This window comes from Phyllostomus discolor, chromosome 11 (assembly GCF_004126475.2).
Source record: "Phyllostomus discolor isolate MPI-MPIP mPhyDis1 chromosome 11, mPhyDis1.pri.v3, whole genome shotgun sequence".
NCBI classification, from domain to species: domain Eukaryota; kingdom Metazoa; phylum Chordata; class Mammalia; order Chiroptera; family Phyllostomidae; genus Phyllostomus; species Phyllostomus discolor.
The window spans coordinates 76,702,190-76,723,538 of record NC_040913.2 but is presented as its reverse complement, the minus strand read 5'-3'; the positions used below and the strand labels follow the sequence as shown (position 1 = coordinate 76,723,538).

Here is a 21,349-nt window from a genome sequence, read left to right as displayed (position 1 = left end):
TATTTTGGCAGAAAACACATACCCAAAATGTGTGAAAAATGAAAACAAACCTCTATCCTCCAAAAATAGAAAAAAGTCACAACAGTTCAGGTTCCCCTTGGACCTGTGGGCAAGGCTCATAAACCTCCTTGCAGCCCATGTGATGTCTGTGAGTCGGGCTGAAGCTCAGAGAAAGGGCTGGAGACAGGTGGTCTACAAATAGAAGAGCTAGGATTTCTTACTTGGATTTGACCTTCTGCTATCTGTAAAATTTTCCTAATTACCTCCCCATGGGCCTTGTTTTATCCTTTTAAAAAAATGAACATTTTTATAAAATGTAATTTTATAAAAAATTACATTTTATAATCTAATGATGTAAGATATAAAGAGGATGTTTAGAGCCTGGAAAGTGCGTTGGAGGCTTCTTGTCCTTTATTCATCTTTTTCATTTGACAGACGAGGAAAGTAAAAGCTAGGGAGGTTCAGTGACTCCCCTTGTCCACAGAGCTAGGAAGTGGCAGAGCTGGGAGTCATGGAAGGTTCCAAAATTTCTTTCTTTTTTTTTTTAAGATTGTATCCATTTATTTTTAGAGAGGGAAGGGAGGGACAAAGAGAGAGAGAGAGAAACATCAATGTGCGGTGGCTGGGGGCTGTGGCCTGCAACCCAGGTATGTGGCCTGACTGGGAATCAAACCTGCGGCACTTTGGTTCACAGCCTGAGCTCAATCCACTGAGCTATGCCAGCCAGGGCCCAAAATTTCTTTCTATTTGTCATTTCTGTTCCACCTGTTGGAAGTACTATATAAATTAAAATATCTTTATAAATGCATTAGTGTACCACTGCTGTGTAACAAGTTACCCCAATTTGGGCATCCCAAAATAACATTTATTTATTAGCTTCCAGTTCTGTCAGTAGAAGTCTGGGCCTGGCCTGACTGGGTCCTCTGCTCAAGGGCTTGTGAGACTGAAATCAAATCGTTGAACAGACTGTGTTCTAATCCGGAGCACAGGTCTTCTTCCAGGCTTATTCAGGTCTTTGGCAGGATTCAGTTCCTTGTGGTTGTAGGACGGGTGTCCCCTCTTCTCTGGCTAGAGGATGCCCTTTGTTCTTAGAAGTGTAACTCTCTTACTACATGACAGCTGCTTCTTCAGAGCCAATAGGATGATTTTTCACTTTATAAAAAACCCAACCCCCTTAAAAGGGCTCCCCTTTTTTGGTCAGATTTACCCAATATAATCTCCCTCTGAACTATCTTAAAGTCAATGGGCTGATAGCATAATCACAGAAGTGGCATTCCATAATATACATAGGTCCCACCCATACTCAAGTGGAAGGGATCAAAGTCATGTACCAGGAACAGAAATGTTATGATTAGAATTAGAATTCTGCTCATCAAATTGGTATTATTCTAGCCATTCAAGTACTAGTTTTCCTTTTCACCTCCTTTTCCCCTCTGCCGCTTCCCCATTGGGGCAGTTTACTCATCTGTACTACAGAAAGCCCAGAAAGGGATGAAGAGAGGAGGTGAATTAGGAGCAGTGTGATGAAAGCTTCAACTCCATAAAAAAAATGTGGTATTCATGTTTTTATTTATTATTTATATCCTCAAGTGTCAATGGCCTGGAATAATTCAGTATTACCTATTCAGGAATTACTGAATATATTAAAAGTTACCTCTTTTTTTGGCACAAAACTCCCCTTAGTAAAGTTGGTTTGAAATTAGAGATTGTGGGGAAACCTGGGCTGGGTTGGCTAGAAGCAGCAATGACCAGAAGTCTGGGTACAGTGGCAACCAAAAGAGGTGCCATTTTCCTACTGTATACTGTGAGCTGGACATGACTCACATGAGCTCATTTCATCCTCACAACAGTGACATTACAACAGGTATTATAATCTCTACTTTTTAATCCTCATCCTTACCTGAGGGCATGCTCATTGATTTTAGAGATAGGATCAGGGAGGGAGAGAGAGGGAAACACCAATGTGAGAAAGAAACATCAACTCATGGCCTCTCGAATGTGCCCGGCCCCCCATGTGCCCTGATCTCCCCTCAACCCTGCCGCCAGCTCCCCACACTCCCCAATCAGGGACCTAACCTGCAACCTAGGCATGTGTCCTGACTAGGAATCGAACCTGCAATCTTTTGGTTTGAGTTGATGCTATAACCAATTGAGCCACACCCACAAGGGCAAGGACCGTCTCTCTTGATCAAGCTTCTATCCAGACCCAAGGCAGAGACTGGCCGGAGGAGAATCTCAGGGCAGAGTGGTTGGGGAATGGCAGATGGGGCTGCTGGGTGACACGCACCCTCTGAGAAGAAGGCCATTTTGAGTCATGAAAACATATCAACTACATAAAGGAACTCTATTCTCCCTTCCAGAGTTACAATTAAATATTTCAGAAGTCAACGTGAAGGCTATACATAATAAAGTCATTTCTCTTTTATAGAGGAATTTACAAATAAGGGATTAGTTAAATTTTAAATTACCTCATTATGATGATTAATGAGTAACAAGTGTTGATATTATTTTTTTTTAATATGGGGAAATAAGGCACAGAGTATGTAAACAAGGGCTAAAGCGGATTTAAGTACATAAAAATGCAGTGACAGAAATCGAGGGGCTTTGTTCTTCAATCCTGCTAACTGTAACTTTGGTTGAACAAATCAATTAAGATATAGCTCGCACAGCTGCAGAGCTTGGAAACGTTGCAGTGACTTCGTGGAAGTCCGGTTTGCGTTGGAGTAAAAAGTTAAATTTGGAGAGATTTCAAAACCCTTCAACGGCTGCTCAATCACTGCGAAGCTGAATTAACTCTAAATAAATTGTGAATTCTCTGAATACACTTAGAGTCTTTTTGAATATACATAAGCCGAGTGTGTACTTTAAAGAGATATAGGGGTGATTCCTGAGGCGACATCCCTGTTTAGCAGAGAGACAGACGCTAAAAAAAATAATGAAAATAATGCAGGCGCTAAACCAAAGACACATACAAGGAAGGTGCATGTGTTGCAGCAATCGGTTCTGTTTGGGAGCATCTGGAAAAACAGAAGAGGTGAATTTTGAGATGAGTCTGGAAGGAAGAGTAGACATGGACAAGGTAGAAAAGGGGAAGGGTATTCTAGGTACGGAAGAAAAACAGAGTCAAAGGCATAGAAGGAAGAAAAGATGTCCTTTAGTGTGACCAGGACACACTGACTGCACAGAAGAAGACAGAAAAGGGGTTGGACATTTCTGCAGCACTTAGATTGGGAAGGACCTGGCTACCCTCTAAAGAGCAGTTTCAACTTTACAGCAACAGAAATCCACTAAAGATATTCAGCCAAGAATGAGAAGATAATAGCTATCTTATTTAAGATGAACCGTGGAAGCAGGAAGGAGGATGGCTGGGCGTGAGGAGTGAGGGTGAAGCAGTGAGATAGAACTGACAACAGGCCAAAGAATGGCAGAGGACCCAGGCTGGGGAGAAGCGAAGGAGGTGGGAGGTGAGTCTGAAACCTGCTTCGGAGAGGAATGCACTGGAATTGGGGGCACCGAGTGGCTGGAATCGGGGAGGAGAGGAAGGCATGTGAAGAAAAATACAGGATGATGCCTACTCTCTGATCCTGAGCTATGGTATTTATTATGTATGGATAGATGCATTTGTTTTGCAGGGAAGGAAGGACAGGAATTAATAAACTATCTTTTGGACATGTTCCATTTGAAGTAGTTGGAAACAGAGGCTTATCATTCAGAAAACTAGTATACACACACATTAGTGAGTTATCAACATTTGAGGTAGTGGCAGTGAATGACATTTTTATAGGATTATCATGTAGTTAAGAAGAAAAACAGTTTTGAATCTTGGGCCATGAGCCAGCATTTAAGAAACAGGTACGAGAAAACAGATTAAGAAAAACAGAGAAAATTCTGCCACCGAGTTATTACTATGAGTTCCAGGGGAAGGTTTCAAGATGACACGTGTGTCCGTGTGCTCTAGACACAAGGCAAAAAATCACACATTTCATCCGACAACTGGGAAGGCATGGATGAGTTTTGAGCAGTTTCATTAGATTTGTGGTGAGCAGGGGAAGGAGAGGGTTTCCTTGAGCTGATGAACAAGAAAGAACTGAGAGTGTTTGTTTGTAAAAGGAAAGGAGGGTCAAAAGAAAGGTTTCTGTTATGGTTTCTTTGTTGGAAGGGGAAAGATAATGTTCATGGAGAAAACTGGGTAACTGGGGTGACCTGCCATTAGGGACTGGCAGGGCAGATACGTGAATAGGAGGAGGGAAAAAATTGGTAATACTTTAATGAAAGTTTTTGTAGGTAAGAGGGGAAAAAAGCAAATTATAAGAGAAAAGATGAGCAGAGAACATTTGTATAAAGTTCTTTACACTCCCCTTTTGAGAGAGGACGATATAGCTTCAGCACCCAAAGTAAACAATACTGATACAAACCCTAGCACATGGCTAGCACTTGGGGGTTTCCTTATTATCATGAGGATAGAAGTGATAGTGGATTTCCACCTCATTCTGTTACACTGGCTTGTGGAAAGAACAACACCAGAGAAAGAGATCCTGCAATTCCAAAGCAAGATAAATGACACTTAAGTAAAAACAACTTTCTTTTTCTACTTACAAAACGAGGGCTAGATTTAGTCTCAAAGACAGGAGTCTCAATAGGAGTGACAGACTTCTTGGTCCCTGACTGTGTCTGCTTTATGGTATCTCACAGATTGCAGTCCACTCAAGGACCAAACAAAGATCACTCACAAATGCTAACCCAGGCATCTTTTAGACATTCAGTTAGATATCTGGGTCCAGGATCACCCCCCAGAATTTCTCTAGGCCCCAAAGAATCCTATGTGAATAGGACCCTAGACAAGACCAGAGCTCCTTGCACCATTTAAATTAGGTGGTTTCTACATTGTACCTATGGGAAAGAGTTGGAACAAATCCAATCTTTATGATTAAGCAGAAAGGACAACATTTTCCATAAGAATGTAATATTCTGCACGGTTGGTCTTCAGTTATTTTTTGGATGGTCATTTGGTTTCTGTCAACTTAGCTAATTGTTCTGCTAAATTATCTTTAAAAGATGACTTGCCTTCTTGAGCTGTTAATACATGTGAAATTCTTTTCCCCAATGAATGAGAATTGAAAGATATATGTATATATATTTAATGTACACATACACAAAATTCCCAAGCATACATATATAGTGTGTTGAAATTTGGTCTGTTGTGAAGGAACTTAAATTCTAGGCCCAGGTCCAGGGGTGGAGATGGTTGTAACATTCCACTGAGAACTTCACTCTTGGCTCTCAACTTAAAACTAAAAATCCCTCTTCAAGTCAGACATATGAAGCATTGGGCTCTAACATGAGGAGGAACTGAATAAAAGGGGAGTGTATTCATAAAGATTCAGGAAGGAAGTTCAAAGGAATGATGTGGGAAGGTAGAAAAAAGAACAATGGTGGTGTTATTACATGCCTGGGCCAGGTACCGAATGTCATGGGTTAGTGTTTCATTCCATCCAGCCCAGTTATCATGATGACATTATGAAGTAATTTCCTACACAGTGTAATCTGGAAATGCTTTCTACCAGGTGTCTCTTAGGAGACATACAAAAGAAAAGAGTTAATATGTTAAATTACCCTCACTGTTCAAATATTTGAAGTACTAATTCATCACTCATGACATTAAATTTATATTTTAACATCGTTATAAATTTAAGAGGGGTGAATCTTTTCACAATAATGAATAAAGTGCCTCTTGAAAGGGAGATGTTAACCTTGGAGCAGAACTTGTGGGATGATGCTTAACAGTCAAGGAAGCATCTGAATCTCTTGGCTGGATACTAGATGTTCACAGAATCCAAAGCCCAAGTATGTATGGAGAGGGCCCTTTGTCTTTGCTGTATGGATAGGGATGGTGGGAAGGGCTCAAAATGTTAGAGGAATTAAAGCTGAACTCGAAGCTTGTTCGAAGGTGGTTACTAGGTGCAGTTTGCTGAAATGACTGCCCGTGGACCTACCACCAGTCTGTCAAGAGATAACTAATTGTATGGGGAGAGGAACCTTGTATTGTGCCCATACTAGAAAGGGGTTTTCAACAGCAGTATGTTTGCAAGTTTCCATCCATTATAATTTTGTCAGAACATCCACGAAAAACCCAGCTGTTTTATGGATCTCTTTGACATGTCACAGGAACCCAAGAGAAGAAATGGAGCCAATAAATGCAATCTACAGGTGCAACTTGCAGAGGCAATTTAGGAAAAAAAGTAATTATCCTTCTTGACATTTTACCATTTCACGAAGGTTATCACCTCACCTCTTGAAGTTTTGAAAGATTATCCTGATTAGTCAAGGTTTTTAAAAATTATGCTTCTCCTTAGAAATGCCATTTCCACAGAAGTTAGCCCAAGCTGTCACCCCCGGTATCATAATCATTCTCATTTTAAAAAGTTGACCAAATATACATAAGCACACATACACACATGTGTATATAGTCTTATAGACATCTGCAAGGAATTCTATTCATCCTCATTTATTCTCCAATTAACAAAATGTATGTGATTGGCCGCCATGGGGCAGGCACAGTGCTAGAGGCATAACAAAGAACATGCAATAGTCACAGTCTTGGGCCTCAAAGAGATTACTGCCCCGCAGGGACAGATCATTGTATAAAACAAATAATTATATCATAACAAAACAGGAAAAAATGTTAGGAAGAAGATGCTCAAGTGTGATGGGGGATTAAAACAGTTCTCAAAGGTGATGGAAAGCTTTTCTGAGTAACTAAAATCTGGCTGCAGCCTGAGCAAAGTGGAATTAGGCAAGTGTGACTATGCAAAGCATAGCTATGGAAAGACTCAGGCGGACGAAACAGCAAGCACACGGCCGGCCCCGAGGCGGCGGGAAAGCAGGGCAAGCTTCAGGGGCACTTTGCAAAGAAGCCTCCGAGAATGACGCACAGAGAGCGAGGGGCGAAGCCTCGGGAGAGAGGCTGCAGTTAGACACACCCTGACCCTTCCAGAGCACTGGATAATGGTAACTGGGTTAGATTTACACTTCAAAAAGGCTCCTCTCACTGCTATGTGGGGCAAAATAATTGGAGGGAGCAGGAATCTAGGTAGAACGCTCTACTGTGGTCAAAGCAAAGAAAGGACGTGGATTTGGGTGGAAGTTAGTGATTATGGGGAAAAGGAGGCTGACGTCAAACGCCGGGACTCGGAGATGGGTCGGATGTAGAAACCGCTGCAAAGATTGTGCTCAGAATAGGTAATTAGTAACTGACTGGTAGAGAATGGTGGTATTAGAACCAGGCTTTTCATATTTATCCTATTTCACTTAAATTCATTCTGTGTAAAACTATTTAGTGCTTTCTAGCTGCAGAGTGTGGTGCAGGGAGTGCTAAGGGCTAGCAGTGTGAAAGAGGCGGATAACAGGACAACCGCTGCCTTTTGGAGGCTCACATTCAAAGGCAATGTTTCCATTTCCAATAGAGGAAAGAGAAACAGTAACTATACGCCCCCATGCATATATGTGCACTCACATACAAATAAGTATAGTTGTATACACACATGCGTGTCTGTATATGTGTATGTACGTTATATATGTATATTTAAATTTGGGGTATTTGCATCAAATGCACATCTCAAATTAAGGACATGTTGCAAGGAGGTTGAAGAAGACAAAAATAAATAATGTGAAGGTGAGGGAGTGAAATCGACAAGTTGGATGAGACTATTTTCTTCTTAAAATAAAATGTTTCAAAAACTATTAAGTCTAATATTTTCACCTTATTACAGAAGAGATTTATGATACTGACTCTATTTTATCAAATAGAGTTAATAAAAAGAAATTAGGCACCAGCCTTTAGCTATATAATCCTTTTTTTTTTAAACAGGGGAAATAACATTTTTTTAAAGATTTTTATTTATTTATTTTTAGAGAGAGAAGGGAGGAAGATAGAGAGAAACATCAATGTGTGGTTGCTGGGGGTTATAGCCTGCAACCCAGGCATGTACCCTGGCTGGGAATCGAACCTGTGACACTTTGGTTCGCAGCCCGCGCTCAATCCACTGAGCTACGCCAGCCAGGGCTTATATAATCCTTTTTTAATCTATGATGAGTAATCTTGAGATTACAATCTTATCAATAATAATAATGATACATAATAATATCATCAGTATATAGTAATTTTTTAAAATCACACAAACAAGCAGAAAAACAAACACAGATTTCATTTACTGTTGTTTGAACATTACCTCTTTTTAGTATTTATCTTTGGATTCTAAAGTCACAATTTTGTTCTCAAACTGACTCACTCACTATTCACAGCCAACAGAATATGGTTAATTAGTAATTCTGTTAAATATTTGCCAAATGTAATGGAAGATACCATTTCCAGTTTTGCCAGGGCCTACCACTGGTCAGAAGCTCTTTGTTGAATGAATTCAACTTGCACGTTGGTTCTAAGAGTCTAAACATACAGGATAATTGCTAATCTGTGAATTCTTAAGGCTCCTTTCATCTCACTTTCCTCACACGATAGTCTCTGCTTGTTTCAGTTTTGTGTGTATGTCTTCTGATTGCTCCTTAATGTCTCCTATTTATAGTGATAGTGTTATCTAATCTCTAAGATAGCGTAGAATTGCCCTTGACCATTACTACAATTGTGCAGATGGTGGAATGTCCTTGGAACCACTAAAGGTAAACTTACCACGAAGCTAATGAAGGTTACTCTTCAAGTCCTCTTATATCCAATGGTCCCTTTCACGTTCTTGGACTTAAATTTGCAGTTTAATTTTGTGTTCTTTTCCTTTAAAGCCATCTCCCAATTTTTATGAGCTTCAGGCCCTAGAAAACTTATCTGGCCTTGCTTTTCATTTGTATCATAATAATTCATTTGTTTTTATACCTTGCTCACAAAACAGCTTCATGAGAATAGGGGTGATTTTTGTTTCTCTTCTCTCCAGCATTTATTTCAGTAAATGCTTGGTAAATGAATGAATAAGCCATATGCACATTCAATGTTCCTTTTGGAGCTGGCTCTGGTGAGTGAGACTGTCTCTTGCATTCATGCATCTTTATGAATGCCGACTTTGTTGCAAAGTTTTTTAAAAAGTGACCTTTATGTAAATTATCTTAAGTTACTTAATTTAAATATCTATTTGCAGAATTGTAGATTAAATTCTCATTTTTGTTAATATGCACAGTAGTTTGCAACAATGCAATTTATCTTCATGTGTTAATGTTTTTTCATTTTGTATATTTTTTTCTTTTAAAAATTTTCTTGGGGTATTTTCAAATGAGAATTAGTGAGAGAAATGGCCAGCTTTGTAGGTTCTAAGGATGTTTCTAAAAATTAAGCATTAAGCATTGACAAAAAAAAATGTTATGGCACATGACTGCATTTATTTTAAGCTGTCATTTAATACAGAATATCCATTTTGCCTTATTTCTCAAGTTGCGTATTTATAAATCTCCACTCTGTTCCTCAAGAGTTGACATTGTTGACAGCTTGTCATATGTTTGCCTGAGAGCCAATATCCCCTCTATGATACACGCTCTGAGAGTCGAACAATACACAACACATTGATCAATTATTCCATGAAAATATGCCATTGTCCTCAATGAGACGATTGAGGTTAGTATTTTTGTTTTCAAAAAAGGAAAAGTATTCTTCCTCCATCTCATTGTAATCATTTACAAATTTTGTTTGTTTTTTTAATTCATTTGCCACTTCCTGACCACAGAGATGAATAATTTAAAGACAATCTCAAATTCTTGATAAATCACAAATATTTAACTATCAAAGAAATGGACTTTTGTTTGGTCAATCTTTTAGCTAGTCACAAACAACACAAGTCTCTGAAAAAGTAACATGAGGTAACATAAAAGATAAAGACTTATAAGCAGTGTGTTAGCAGAAAAAAGTTTTGGATTTTGCTATGAATTCCCTGACACAGTCAGTGGCCACTAACCATTAAAATATGACTCCAGAATCTGAGCAAAGTCCCGGGGATCAACCTTGTCCTGCGACTGCCACCTCCTCATCTTTCTTTACTGTTCTTTCAACATTTACCATTGTGCTTTTTGTCCTCTTTTTTCTCTATCTCATCAAAGCGAGGAACAACAGTTATTGAATGCTTATTAATATCCCCCTTCCTCCCTTTCTATCCGTTCATCCCAGGCCTGAGCATTTCTGTAGGAGCCCTGACATCACTTAGAGGCTGCCATGTTTGCTGGTAAAGGCGCTGGGAACCAGCAAGCTGTTCTGTCCGTCATTCACGCTTGGTCTGGAAAAACTGCCTACTCCTACAGATTTGTTCTAATGGGAAATTATCACAAAATTGAGGGATCTTCCATTATCCTCACTGCAAAATGACAGCAATAAGGAATTAATAAAATGTTTTGTGAAGTAAAACATCTAGATCCAAAACAAAAGTGATGAATTATGCTAGAATTACAGTATTTCCATAGCTAGGGGTTTTACTACAGGCTTCCTGTGTTTTTGTTGTTGTTTGTTGTTGTTGTTTTTTTGTGGGAGGGTTAAGGCCTGAAGCTTTTTTTAAATTCTAAAATGTTTTCCTTTTATGTCCTTCAATTTAAAAATAATGATGTATTTGATGACATGTAGCCATTTTATACTAAGCCCTTTTAGGGTCTGCTGTCCTGGAGATAAAGTGCCATTTTTGAAAGGACTCCCCTTTTCTGAATGTGGCTGTTTCCTGCTTATTGAGAGCGTCCCCTCCTGGGAAAGCAGGGTTATTTCAGCCAGCGCCAGGACTCCGTTTTACATTAGACTCTATGGAATATTATAGTGCTATTCAGCTATATTCGTAACTTTTTCCTTCATTTTGCTGTTTTTGTGGCCCAGTAAAATTTACATTTATGTTTGTTGAAAGGTTATCAGAAGATATTTGAGCATCAAACTTTTTCACGATAATGATGTCGATGCCGCTTAGATGTCTTTCAACAATTCAAGCCACCCAGCAGTTTGTTTCCTATTACCATGTGCATTAAATGAGAATGAAATTATTCTTACTTCAGGACAGTTTCAAAATGAATGTTTTTGCCCCTCTCCCTTCCTACAATCAAGGAGGCCCCCCCTTGAATGTAAAGATTTCATCTTTATTCAAATCGTGGCTATTCCAAAACATACCCCAAAGTTCCCATTAACCCCACACAAGGGAAGATCAGGAGCAAGTCACTTTTCAAGTGGAATGTTAATTTCACACACGGATCGTCCGCACTCACCTCTTCCTGACCACAACACAGATCTATCACTGTAAATGCACCTTTGAAGCTAGCCACAGCTGTGATGTCACTCCTGGAATGTTTTCTTGACACGACTCTGGATCATTCTGCGGCGCGGATTACTCTGGCCTTTTAACTTGTGTCCTTCGCAGCTGGCTGCTAACATTTCGCGAATCGCACTGCTCTTTGGAATTCTCCGCCAGAGGGAGGACAAGGGACGGAGAAGCAGGCTTCCCCCGCGGTTGCGAGGAAAGTTTGAATCCCAGCAAGCTAGCATTAACGAATTAAACACCTCTAGTAATGGATCTCCACGCTACCTGCTTGTTTTTTTTTTCCCTCCGCAGAGCTGAGGGACGCCCAGCTAGTGCGGCAATTTTGTTGATCGCCTTTTACAGTTCATTTGACATTAAGTTGTAGTGAGAGAGGGTCTAGGACACCCCCTTTGAAGAGATCAGGTTATTATTATTTATTTTAGGAAAAACTGAAGATGGGGTTTAACAGGCACTTTGTTAAGCCCACGAAGGCAGGGACACACACACACTCACGCATATAACAGCAGATCCACGAAGGTGGTGCGATCTGACCACCTTCAAGGTTCACTGAGCCCTTGCTGTATACCTAGGGCTGTCTCACTTGCAAACTCCCTTCCACCCTTTGCCCTACGTGTGTATAACTCACTAATAAAGTAAGAAAGGAATGAGCCCCAAATCTCCTGGCGAAACAGCAAACATCCCCCTCCTTCCCAGGGGTTCCAGAGCTTTAATTTGGGGGGGCAGGTGTCGGAATTCCAAACTTTTGTCTCCAACATTTCTCTGCATTAAAGAGAACGGGCCAAAACTTCGGGGTGCTGCCTGACTTAGGAAAGCAGAGAGCAAGAGTCCCTGGGTCCCCTCTTAGTCCTTGAATCTCCCCGGGGCCGCTCGTTTCGGTTCCCGCGGCAGCCGCGGCTGCAGAGTCTCCGCGCAGGTTCCAGCGACCCCTGTTGGGGGTTCCCTGCAGCGGCTGGGCGCACCGACACCCCCGCCCGCCAGGCCCGGCTCCGGGAGAGAAAGGGGCTGCGCCCAGGAGCGCAGAGCCCAGGCTCCTCCCGGTGGCGTGTCCGCGCCTCGGGGTGGGGGTGTGGTAGGGAAGAGGGAGGGGGCTAGGGAGGGGAGGGTGGGAAGGAGGCGCCAGCCTCCAACCTGCGGGCGGGAGGTGGGTGGTTGTGGGGCAATTGAAAAAGAGCCGGCGAGGAGTTCCCCAAAACTTGTCCGAACTCCGGGGTAGTGCGGAGGGCAGGAGCAGAGCGGCAGAGGCTGCCTGGTCGATGGGAGTGCGGGCAGGACAGTGAATTCCTCTCCCTCTTCGGGCTGCAAGCACGCGGGACAGAGGCCAGGACAGGAGCCCATAGCGGCAGAACCCAGTGCGGCGGGAACTACAGAGGACTTCCCAGGGCTACAGGAGCAGCCCCAAGAACCAGAGTGACTCTCTGACGGAGCGACGACTAGTCCCAGGTGGCCCAGACCGCACGCCGGGTCCGCGCCGCTCCCTACAGGCGACAGGAGACGCCCCCTGCGCAGCGCGAGCGCCGCAGCCCGGTTGCTCTCCCCATCCAGGGACAAACTTTTCCCAAATCCGATCCAAGCCCTTGGACCAAACTTGTCGCGCGTCGTCTTCCCCCGTAGCCGTCCGCGTAGTGTGCACTTCGGCGAGATGTCCGAGCGCAAGGAAGGCAAAGGCAAGGGAAAGGGCAAGAAGAAGGACCGAGGCTCCGGCAAGAAGCCCGCGACCCCGTCGGAGGGCGACGTCCAGAGCCCAGGTGAGTGCGCGGCGCTAGGACGCCGCAGTCCTCCTCCTCCCGGGCGTCGCTTCTCCCTCGCCCGCCCGCGCCCAACGCTTCGGATGCCTGGCCTCGCTCCCAGGCGTCCGCAGGGCCGGACGGTTCTCGCCCTGCGTGGGGCCGCCCTTTACCTGGGAGCCCAGCCTCAGCCGGGCACCCGCACTCCGCGCTCGGTGCAAGGGCAGCAGCCCCGGCCTGCACTCTCCGAGGGTACCGGACAAGTAGTGCTCCCAGGTACAGCTTTTTACTAGCACCTCTGCCGAGCCTAGCCCCGGAGCGGAACCCGAGTGGTGCACCGGTGTCCGGAGCCAGGAGGGCTTTGCACGGGCCCCGTCTGCCCTCTAGCGAGAGAAGCGGGAACGGACCTCCCACCGGCGTGCGGGGCTCGGAAAAACGGGGTGGTCGAGAGAGAGGCCCCTTCAGCGGTTACGCATCGGGGTTTTGGGCAGAGGGGCGGGAGGTGTAGGGTAGCGGTGTGTGCGTACCTTCCCCCGCCGGAGATTCATTCCTGCGGTATTAGAACTTGATCAGCTGAGAGGGATTCCTAGAGGTCAGCGAAACAGATGAAATCTAGTCCAGTGCCAGCAATCAGGTCTGTTCCAAATAAGTTCTCAAAACTTTCGGTTTGGCAGTTCTAGTTTTGAAGAAAACTCCTTGATAAATACACGGCCCATGTTTGTTCCCGAGAGGTGCCCCAAAGCAAATGTTTATCTGAATTTTTGAACGCGGCTGTTTACTGGTTATATAATAAAATGAAACGGCAGTTGAGGCTTTCTAGAGACAAATCTTGTATTTGAAAATCAACATGGACATGAATGACACCTTGACCTTCAGTTTCCCCCGAGAAGAGTTGATGCTTTAGACGTTGCCTTGGAGAGAGGAGGCATCCCCAATAAATAGTTGTTTATGAGTGACTGAGTGGAAAAGATGCTGTAAAAAAGAGAAGAAGGGGGAGTTGTAAGGGCTTTTTTTTCCTGCCGTAAGTCACGGAGAGTATCCCCCAACACTTGTTACGCAGCACTTCATTGAGGAGCGCTTGGTAGTGCTGTAGCTGAAGAAAATAAGCTGGAGTATTTGCCATCCCTCACAGTAGGAAAACAAACTTTGCCCGGTCTTCTTGTTGGCATCACCGATAGCATTTCAGAACCTGGCTTGCTGGCAAAGACTGTAACCAGGTTTTGAGCAAAACAAAAATTGAACAGAGAGTAATTGTTTGGTCACTGACCATTCCTGTGCATGCTTCTAGAATAAGATACTGCTGATCAGATTCACCTTAATTACCTTCATTAGCCCTAATGAGGGTGTACTGAAATTTCCCTTACTTTTAAAAACCCCGTGTTTTGGACATACTATATAGCATGTCATTCAACAAGGCGTGGAATGTGGAGCTGGGTAGCAACCTCTCTAAGTGGCTTTCCCTACTGTCTTTTCAGAAGTCATCATAGTATATCACAGAGACCTTAGACCTAACTAGAACTGCTGTCAAGAGTTAACTGGAAGGCCTTTTAGGTGTTCTCTGTCTTGCCTGGGAATATTCTGCCTTCAGAAGTTTCAACGACCCTCTGCAGGCAGGCAGTCTGAAGAATTAAGGAGGGGCAATGGCTTCAAGTAGCATCCCTTTCAAGGGACAGGTTTGCATTGTGTCAAGGGCTCATCGCTGCATTGACTTAACACAGACATTGCAGATAAGCAGCAGGCAGTTCTGTGGGGAGAGACAAACTTAAGAGCAAGCAGGTATTTCTGTGCCCTGCAGGTCTCGTCTGCTGGGTAGGTAACTGTGTCGTGACTGCCTGACGATCTCTTTTGACCTGGGTTCAAGAGCTTCCTTGGTGGCTCTCACTCTATGTCTTCCATTCCCGCAGCTCTGATTCACTCTGAACCAGAGAGATCGGCATTCTCTCTCACTGACATTCTCTCTGCTATCTCACTGTGAAACTCAGAGTGAACTCATTTCTAGGTTAATTTTTAGGATATTGACTCTCTTTTGTATCAGGTAGTAAGTAAGGAGTCTTCTATGGGGAGGAAACTTTTACCCCCTCCAGGCACCTTGTGCTTGTGAAGCCAGATAAACCATAAGGCTAAACCATTTATCCTTCATTTACCGGGAAAAGAAATCTCAACTTGAAACTAGCTCTATATAAAAGCAGAGAGCATTGCATAGTAATGCTTTGAAATCAGTGTTTCTCTCCTTCGTGTCGTTTTCCTTTTAATGGTAAGTACCAGTGTACTTTTCCTCATCTGAGGAGAATGGGAAACTGATAGCCCTAATGGTTTGCAGCAGAAGCCCGCACCTCTCTTTCAACCTCTTTTGCACTTTGTATGTCGGGCATCCCCCAAAGAAGAGCCTCCAGGTGCCAAAACTAGATTATGGCCACTTGCCAGCCCAAATTAGGACTTGGGAGGACACCCATCTCTGGAATGGCTCCTGTGCCGGCCCTTCAATCCCAAATTTCATCCCTTTCTTAAGACAGCCACTGACACGTGTGTCTTAGATGATACATGTGCAACAGCCAGGCCGTGCTTCCAGTGTTATAACAGGACTTCACAATGGTCGGGGGAGATACAGTGGTGAGAGAACTCAGCCTCTCAGCCCTGCTGTGTGCTGTGTTACACGCAGAGGCCTCAACACATCTGTTGGAGGGAAGTTTTCAGGGGGAAAAGGCTTCTTTAACTTTCATGTGCCATGTGTGACTGATATGTGATACATACATGGCTATGTTTCCTAGCATCTGCATTTTTGTACAATTAACTGAATATTAAATTGCACACTATTAGGGCTGCAGATGTTCAACAGAATTATCTATTCCATAATAGTGGTTCTTATGGGTCCCAAGCCCTTGGAGTCATTAATTCCTCTTCTTTTCTCAAAATAAGCAACCTCAGTATGATTCTGGGCTTTGTAACAGGGATCCATGTACCCAGGGCCCTGTAATAGCCAGGGCCTCCTAGATGTCAGACCTCCCATGTTCCACACTCTCCTTACTGATTCACTTTAGCACACTTTTCCTATTGATGCCTGAATAACAAACCCAGAAGTTTTGTTTTTTTTTTCTTTCTGGTATTTGGCTCCTAGTTTCCCTTTTGAATCTGTTTGCTGATACATTTTTCTTTCATTAAAACACTGCAAAGGATTCTTTTTTATTCTCTTCAACGATTTGGAATAAACTGATTATCAAGCCCAGCCCAGTTCTAGAACTCCTGGGTGTCCCTTCACTTCTGGCAGAAGAGGCATTTGTGAGCACAAGTGGTAGAAAGATCGAGAAGCCTGGTATCCTGGATGTGTAGAAGCAGGGCCCTGTGCTCTCCCGATGACATCACTCACCTGTTTCCTTAACGAAGCGGCTCCCCAGGGTGAGGTGCTTGCAAACATTCCTGGATATGAAGTGTCCGCCAGTAACAGGGCAACACGTGTTTACAGAACGGGAGGAATGTCCAGTGAGTGATGTGTTTCAACTTGGTGACTTGTAACCACTTACCTCATGTAATTATTCAAAACATGTAGTAGTATTTACAGAATGCAGCAGGATTTATTTTGAAGAATTTTTGAAGCAGAAAGTGGGAGAAGCTTGAAATACTACTCTCATACTTGCAGCATGAGAAAATGGCATTGATGGGAGGATGGGGAGGAAGATACACCTATACAATCAGAAAATATTGAAGCAGCGTGAGAACAGGAACCACCTGTGTGGCAAGCACTCTGCTGGACACTTTTGTATTTATTGACAAGGGGACCACAGACATCTATCTAATAACTTACCGTGTCCTAAGCAGTGTAACAGGTGCGTCGTGTGCTCTGTCACCTGCCGCATGGGGAGGAAGGAACATGCCTCCCCGTTCAGCAGCAAGAGGAGGGTGCCTAGTACTCAGCTCTGCGGCCAGATTGCCTGGGTCTCAGGCCTAGTTGTGCTGCTTCTTATCTGGACAGTCATGGGAAAGTCACTTAATCTCTCCATGCCTGAGTCTCCTTATATGTAACGTTGGGGATCATATTATTATTATTATCATGAAGTTATTATGAGACTTAAGCGAGATAATCCATAGAAGCATTCTGAACATTGCCAGTCATGTAATGAGTGCCCAATAAATCTTACTTAGCTCTGCTTATAAAATCACTTTAGAAACAAATTGTCTCTTTGCAAAGATATTTGATATAATTTTCAAAATGTGCCTTTTATGGTCAAAAATAATCCAAAGCTGGCCTTAGATTAGAGTGAGTATAAATATTAATATCTACTACCTGTAAATATAGAGAAAAGTGGATAATATGTCAAATACCATAACTGCCTATGTATATAATGAAAACAGTCCCGAATTCAGTGTAAATATTGAAAGTAGAGTGAGGTGCAACATAATTTTATCTCTGGCAGAAAAACGTTGAGATTTCAAGCTATGAGAAGATTTTGAAACATGACGCCTTTTCTGGCCACACTAAGGAGTTGATGCTTAAACCTCACTTTATTACTTAGAATGCATAATCTCCTTTGGGACTAGTACAAATTGCAGCAATTGAAAAGGAGAGTGTGTATTAACATGTTCTTTGTTATCTTTTTATCAAGTGTAACTGTATCTTGCCAGTGAGGTTCATAGAATTGAGTGCAGGTGTTTTTAGATATAAACAAAATAATGAAAATAATAAATCCACATTTCGTGCCATTTTCTTTCCTCCCCCTCCTCACTACAAAAGTTCTTATGTAGTGTTTAAAGTTCTGGGACTGTGATTCCTACCAAATCAGTGTTATATTAGCATTTCTTAAGCAGCATGTTAAATATCATTTTTCTAACAGTACTGAGAGTTTATCATGTTCTATTATGATAGAAGAAAACAAACCAAGCATCAATATTTTGGGTGAGTGATTTTATTTGCTCAAAGAAACAAATAAATGGGCACTAGATTTATCAGAGGGATCACCTCATAGATTATACAAATGTCTAACCACTGTGCTTCACACTGAAGTGAATATAAAATAATATTGGATGTCAGCTTTAATTGAAAAATAAAAAATGCTCATACAGAAAAGAAGCAAGTAATGAACTTCTAACATTTTAGTTAATCCTAGAGCACTTGTCTTGACAAGCAGAAAGTACAAAAAATTAAGTTAGATATTATTAGTTTAAAAAAAAGATTTATCTTAACCAGTGAAAAATGATATCTATTAAATATGCTATTAGGTACATCAAACCAAATTCCCTCATAGAAATAAGTTATGTTTTGAATTCATCCTAATCCTACGCATGTCTGCACCTGTGTGTGTCCTTGAATGAGTTTTAATCAATTAAAAAAAAAAGCTGCCAAAATGCCAATAGATGTCAGTGTTTGTTGCTTTAGAATAAGTAAGGTTTAGAAAAATAGAGTCAGCTTAATTTATTGTCAGCTTTAATAAACGTAAAGCTGGCTACTTTAAAAATTTGACAATTAATAATACCTTATATAACCTTGCTTACTTATATGTTGTTAATGAAAATATTATGCTCCACACTCCTTTTAAATACTTAAAGGTGCCTCTGCAATCAACTCCCCCCAAAATTCAGAATGTAGGCTGAAAGTAAGACTAATCAGTTGGCATTTCTTCCTTCTTTTTTTAAATTTAGAAATTATTGTTTGAGAATTTTGTTACAGTTTGGATTGAATTTGCATTTAAACTATGAATTAATTGTGCATGTCTCTTATGTCACCTTGAATAAGGTTGAACATTTTCAAGTCCCACTCAAGTGAGATCTGTGGATTCAGCCTGTAGAAGGGCCAAGATGATCAGATTTCTCTTTTCTTGTTTTCCCAGCGTCACCTTTCTCTGGCCTCCAGAGGGTGCTCCAAGAGCATCACATTGCTATTCCCCAAAGAATGACTCCTTTTTTTTTTTCCCCACCGCCATAATCAAATTTGTTATTCCAATGGCACTAGTACAGCTGGAGGTGCACTTGGTGACATTGCACAAGGTTTAGCTTCTGTCCAAACAGAAATGTCTACCTGCTTGCTCCTTTTATTCTTCAATTACTTTGGCATTCCAGGCAACCTTTGGGCAAGAAGAGGCTGCAGATTTCTTGAGTTAGCTGCTTCAGCAGGAGTTTGTTTTCCAGCTTGGCCAAATAGTCCAAATTCATGAAGAATTCTGAATCAGAACATTCTGAAACGTCATCCCGATGACGACCATGCAGGCGTGAACTCGCAAGGGGATATCTGTGAGATTAATTTTACCATCGCCTTTTCCCCAGAGAACTGAGCATGTTATAAGCACCTTTCAGTTGCCTCTTACTCCTTTTGAATACGTTCAGGCAGTACCCACAGAGAGAGTGAGTCACATTTAAGGTTCACCGTGGCATTGCCAGGTTATAAGGGAAAGCATGAAACCTGAACACAGGATCTTTACTGACATATTTGTGTTCGTTTCTTCACACTCTGTCGTCAACCCCTGGCCAACACATTTAAGAACCCTACTTTGATTGAGTTACAGATTTCTGAAAATGGGTTTGAATGACTCATTCTTTCGGACCATGGGCTAAGATGTAACACTGTCACATAGTCCCTGTTACTTGTCGTGATTTATTCCCTCGTGCACTTGTCACCTTCGTCATGAATGACTCCCATTATATCACCTCCCTGCTCCTTTCAAGGTGCAGTATGGTTCACATTGTTTTGGTCCGAGAAAAGTATTATTGATGGGAGGTAGGTAGCTTTTGCTCTGCCACAGTGTCCCAAACCCTTCATTTCACAGCTTCAGGGGGCAGGCAGCTGGCTCCTCTGGGCAGCTGCTGAGTGTCAGTTTCAATGATGTGAGAGTCAGGGAATGTTTTATTAGGTTGAACCATATGAAATTGTCAAATTTTTAGGTCATACATGGCTGAATATCGTCAGTGTCATAGATTTTAATCTAATATTTGAACTCTTTATGCTTTATGTGTTATTTTACATAATATAGTCATGACAGCTTTGAAAAAGTTCTTATAAGCTTTGGTAATTAAATGAGGTTAAAGTAATATATATAGGGAATGGAAACTAGGAAATCATCGAGCTGGTGGCATTTTCTCCAATAAATGGATCAAGTCATACGATATCCGTACCAAATGCATTCAGCGTAAAGTTAGAGAGCCAAGGAGCGTTTTCCCTTGGAGAGAAAAGTTGTACATTTATACCACAACCTGTTCTTTACTTTTTATTGGACATCTTAGCAAGCTGTCATCATGCTTTGTCTTACCCACCGTATTTCTACAGAGATTACAGAGATTTGAGTAGGAAATATTGATGATTGGTGAGTAATTCTATCTTTATTTCATGGGATAATATGTAGAAAATTTTTTCCTAGTTTCACTGCACTATATCAATTCAAATTCTTTAGTAGTTTCAGTAAGTGTGAATTTCATTGTCAAGTGGAATTGCATCTCATTTTGAATGGTCCAAATTACTTTATAAATAAGGTTAAATATTGGTAAAGCCAGTTTTTTAAAGTGTGTAGGTTTGTGGTTGTGATTGTAACTCATCTGTTTCTTGCATATAATCTCACAATTGTAGGGACAAATGGCATTTCTTAAAAAGCTGTGGCAGTCTTCTTAGCTGTTCCATAATGAATCTAAAACAAATCTTTAAAAAGAAATGTCTAAATTCCAATTTGGAATGATTTTTTTTTCAGAACAAAAACATTTATAAATACAGTGAAATGTTTTGAATACTGAATGTTTTATATTTAAATACTCCAAAATTGAAAGTTGAAATTTCTACATATTTTATGATTTTTTCAAAAAAATATTATCCAACCTTATGCAAGGCAAAATTTGAATTTTAATTATGCGTAGAGAACTTTCTCTATTATAAAGTCCTAAAGTTTTACAACTTAGAATTTTGGATCTTAACTGATTAGGATGTCATTTATTAGGAATTGTCATTTGTATATAATAATAAGAAATCATACATGTGAGCTCAATACCAAATGCATTAAAATCAGAAAAGAAAAAAATGAAGGATGTAGTCAACAGTATTTAAAAGAAAATAATGCTAGTGACAAGAGAACTTTTTTTAATAGAAATAAATACATATATTGCTATTTAATGTTTAGCAATATGTACTCTGTGAATCAAATGTTCTTTCCATTCTTAAAGATGTATCAGGACTTAGAAAAATTTCTAGTTGTTCCTGAATGTGTCTCTTCTTCCTTCTCCCCATCTTATTTGTCGGACTCTCTGCATATTAGAAGACAGTCAGGGTTGTAGCTTGCTCTAGGACTAGTGGATGTAGGATAAGGGAACTCATTTTGGACACAGCACATGATAGTGCCTATAATGTGCCTACAGTGTAAACATTTGCACCTGCATGTGAAC

General features: G+C 41.5%; 1 protein-coding gene across 5 annotated transcripts in view; it reads left to right on the top strand.

Moving 5' to 3' along the window:
• The first annotated feature begins 12,405 nt into the window (after positions 1-12,405).
• The window catches only part of NRG1 (neuregulin 1), a 199,975-nt gene continuing 191,031 nt past the window's right edge, over positions 12,406-21,349 (top strand). For 2 of the 5 annotated variants that reach the window (XM_036011633.1, XM_036011632.1), the window contains exon 1: positions 12,406-13,021. In XM_036011633.1, the coding sequence (XP_035867526.1) occupies positions 12,916-13,021 (106 nt within the window). In that variant the 5' untranslated portion in view covers positions 12,406-12,915. The remainder of the gene's footprint in view (positions 13,022-21,349) is intronic. The other 3 variants (XM_036011629.1, XM_036011627.1, XM_036011628.1) reach the window with 2 other exon arrangements.